At 50.4% G+C, this 2,495-nt stretch overlaps 2 protein-coding genes across 2 annotated transcripts in view; one reads left to right on the top strand and one right to left on the bottom strand.

The window, feature by feature from the left end:
- Positions 1-1,849, bottom strand: part of PHB2 (prohibitin 2) — a 6,167-nt gene extending 4,318 nt beyond the window's left edge. Inside the window, exons 1-3 of the mRNA XM_003796381.3 lie at positions 1,449-1,849; positions 1,202-1,286; positions 826-905 (exon numbers count right to left, since the gene is read on the bottom strand). Coding sequence (XP_003796429.1) covers positions 826-905; positions 1,202-1,286; positions 1,449-1,575 — 292 coding nt within the window. The 5' untranslated portion in view covers positions 1,576-1,849. The remainder of the gene's footprint in view (positions 1-825; positions 906-1,201; positions 1,287-1,448) is intronic.
- The window catches only part of EMG1 (EMG1, N1-specific pseudouridine methyltransferase), an 8,679-nt gene continuing 7,995 nt past the window's right edge, over positions 1,812-2,495 (top strand). The window contains exon 1 of the mRNA XM_003796383.2: positions 1,812-2,122. Within this exon, the coding sequence (XP_003796431.1) occupies positions 1,955-2,122 (168 nt within the window). The 5' untranslated portion in view covers positions 1,812-1,954. The remainder of the gene's footprint in view (positions 2,123-2,495) is intronic.

Genomic DNA, 2,495 nt, shown 5'->3' with positions numbered 1-2,495 from the left:
GGGAGGAATAATCAGAAGTTGACAAAAAGCTGTGACATAGCACAGATCAAACACACCCACACCCATTGTGAAGCCTTCTTTACCCACAACCCCTCCTTTAGGAGGGCTGACTGCTTTTCTCCACAGTACTCTGCAATCTCTAATGAAGGCTCTACAGTGCGTACCATCACCATCTATCTCCTACAAGGACTTGAGAACAAGGCTTATATTTTATTTTTATGAATCTTTTATTCTCAAGGCTCAGGGATTAGTGACTGCATATGTGATTTACACTAAAACCAGTACAAAGAAGTACATTAAAGGTAAGCTATATCCCTCACTGTGTACGTGTGTGTGTGTGGACCAGTAAGGGGTATGGGGAATCTCAAGGGCATGGCTTCTAAGTATGGTCTAGAAAGAGGGAACAGGTGAATTTGTTAAGAGTTAAGTCTAATTTCTCCAGAATAGTGTGTACTAGTGGATATAACTGGATGTAATTAGTAAGTCAAGCAGTGGGAAGGAAAAAAAAAAAGGCTCTAAAACAAGGTTTTGATCTAGGCAGTGAATATGAAGGCTCTACAGTGCGTACCATCACTCAATGTATACATTGAGTATACATTAGGAAAGAGGAACAGGAGGTTAATAAAAACATATGAAGACAATGTGTCCACAATATAGTGCTTTAATCACAGGCGGTAGGTATTTTTGTTATAGCTCTTTTGCAGCGTGGAAACCAAAGTCTAAAAGACCTGACACTACCACTTTTCCTTAAGGTCTCCTGCCAGATTCCCTTGTTTATTTTAGGTATCTCACCTGCCATAATGACTACCAAGCACCCAGACCTACCTTTGGAACCTGTGGGGGAGGAGATTTTTCGAGGTCTGGCCCGAATGTCATAGATAATGGGGTACTGGAACCAGGGGATCCTGGAGGGAAGAGGACAGGGATAGATATCAGGTGACTGCAGTTGCATTTACTTTGGCTAGTTTCCCCTCACTACGTTTTTTTGCCTGTTTCTCTTCATAATGACCAGTACAAAAAGAGATTCTCTTTGCCCTTTGGATAGCAACAGTTTATGTGCTACAGAAGTCAGGGGCAGCACCAACTGTCCTGGGAGCGGAGGGGAGGGGGAAAGAACAGCGCTGAATGTTGGTCCAAGTCTTACTACACCCACTGGTGGGATGGAGTCAAGGGTGAAGGGTCAGAGTCAGTAGGTCATTACCTGAAGTGAAGGCCCTCAGCCAGAATGGTGTCCTGCTGCACGCCACCGATCCGATTAAAGAAGATGGCTCTCTGCCCTCCTTCCACTGTGGGGAGAGGGGTGGGGATCAGACCAGGCCGCTGCTGAAAGTGCTAGGCTCTGGTAGTGAGGAGTGAGGGACTTGGTGAGTGCGGGGACCTGGCGAAAGAGGGCACGAGGTCTGGACGGGGGAAAGAGGGGTCCAACGAGCAGGCGGCGGTTTTCTCACCGGTGAACACGGATTCGCGGACACCGTAGGCCACGGCGCCAGCTCCCAACAGCAGCTTCAGCGCCGTGCCCATGCCCCGGGGTCCGGCGGGCAGCCGTCCCGCTAAGTCTTTCAAATTCTGGGCCATATCTGATTCTGAGGCCGGTGGCACCAGAGTTCAGAAGGGGGTGCCGGCCCGCCTCTACTCTGCTCCAGTTTAGGGACCTCACCCTTCACACGAGGGCTCCGCCAGCAATGCTGGCGGGAGAAAGGGCACCGGAAGTGCGCTGCCTTCAGAGCCCTCCTCCTTTGCCCACAGTCGACCTGAACTTCGCGCACAGGAACTGCGCATCAGGAAGTTCCACCCCTTTCTGTAAGCCTGCCCTCCCAGGGAGGGTAGCGCGACGCAAGCCGTCGCCATTTCCAAGCGCCCACTTTCAAAATGGCCGCCGGAAGGACGTTTGCAATTAGGATGGTGGGGGTTTCTAAATGAAGGGCGTTAGCACAGTTTCCTGTCCAGTTTCAAGATGGCTGCGCCCAGTGCTGGATTCCGGACTCGTGAGCTGAGCTGTGGGCAGCGGGAACAAGACTGGGATGCTACGGCGCCCAAGAGGCCCCGACTCGGGGCAGGAAGCAAGATCGGTGGCCGTAGGCTCATTGTAGTGCTGGAAGGGGCCAGTCTGGAGACAGTCAAGGTAGTTTGGGACAAGAAGTAGAGAGTTGTAGAATATAGGGTGGGACTCCGTGGGATGGGGGTGAGGGGCTCAAAGTGGATAGAGAAAGTAGAGAGGTGAAACATGCTTTTGGAGAAAGCACATCCCACCCGGCTGCCTCTTGATTTGATAATCCCGGGTTGGCAGTAGATTTTGCCCTTCTTGAATCCTAGCTCTCTCCTCCTTACTTCCAATTGATTCTGTGATACAGAATCATCCGGGGAGGGGAGTTTCCTACATTGTGTCGTTCTACATCCAAGGACAACTTGTCGAGAAGGGTAGTAGGTGTAGTCTAGTCTGTCCACTCTTTTTTTTCGTAAGGTCTTAATATTTCAGTTCATTAAAGGGTGGCCAC

Source organism: Otolemur garnettii, unplaced genomic scaffold (genome assembly GCF_000181295.1).
Source record: "Otolemur garnettii isolate 467f Iridium unplaced genomic scaffold, OtoGar3 scaffold00104, whole genome shotgun sequence".
NCBI classification, from domain to species: Eukaryota; Metazoa; Chordata; class Mammalia; order Primates; family Galagidae; genus Otolemur; species Otolemur garnettii.
This window is presented reverse-complemented; position numbering and strand designations above follow the sequence as displayed.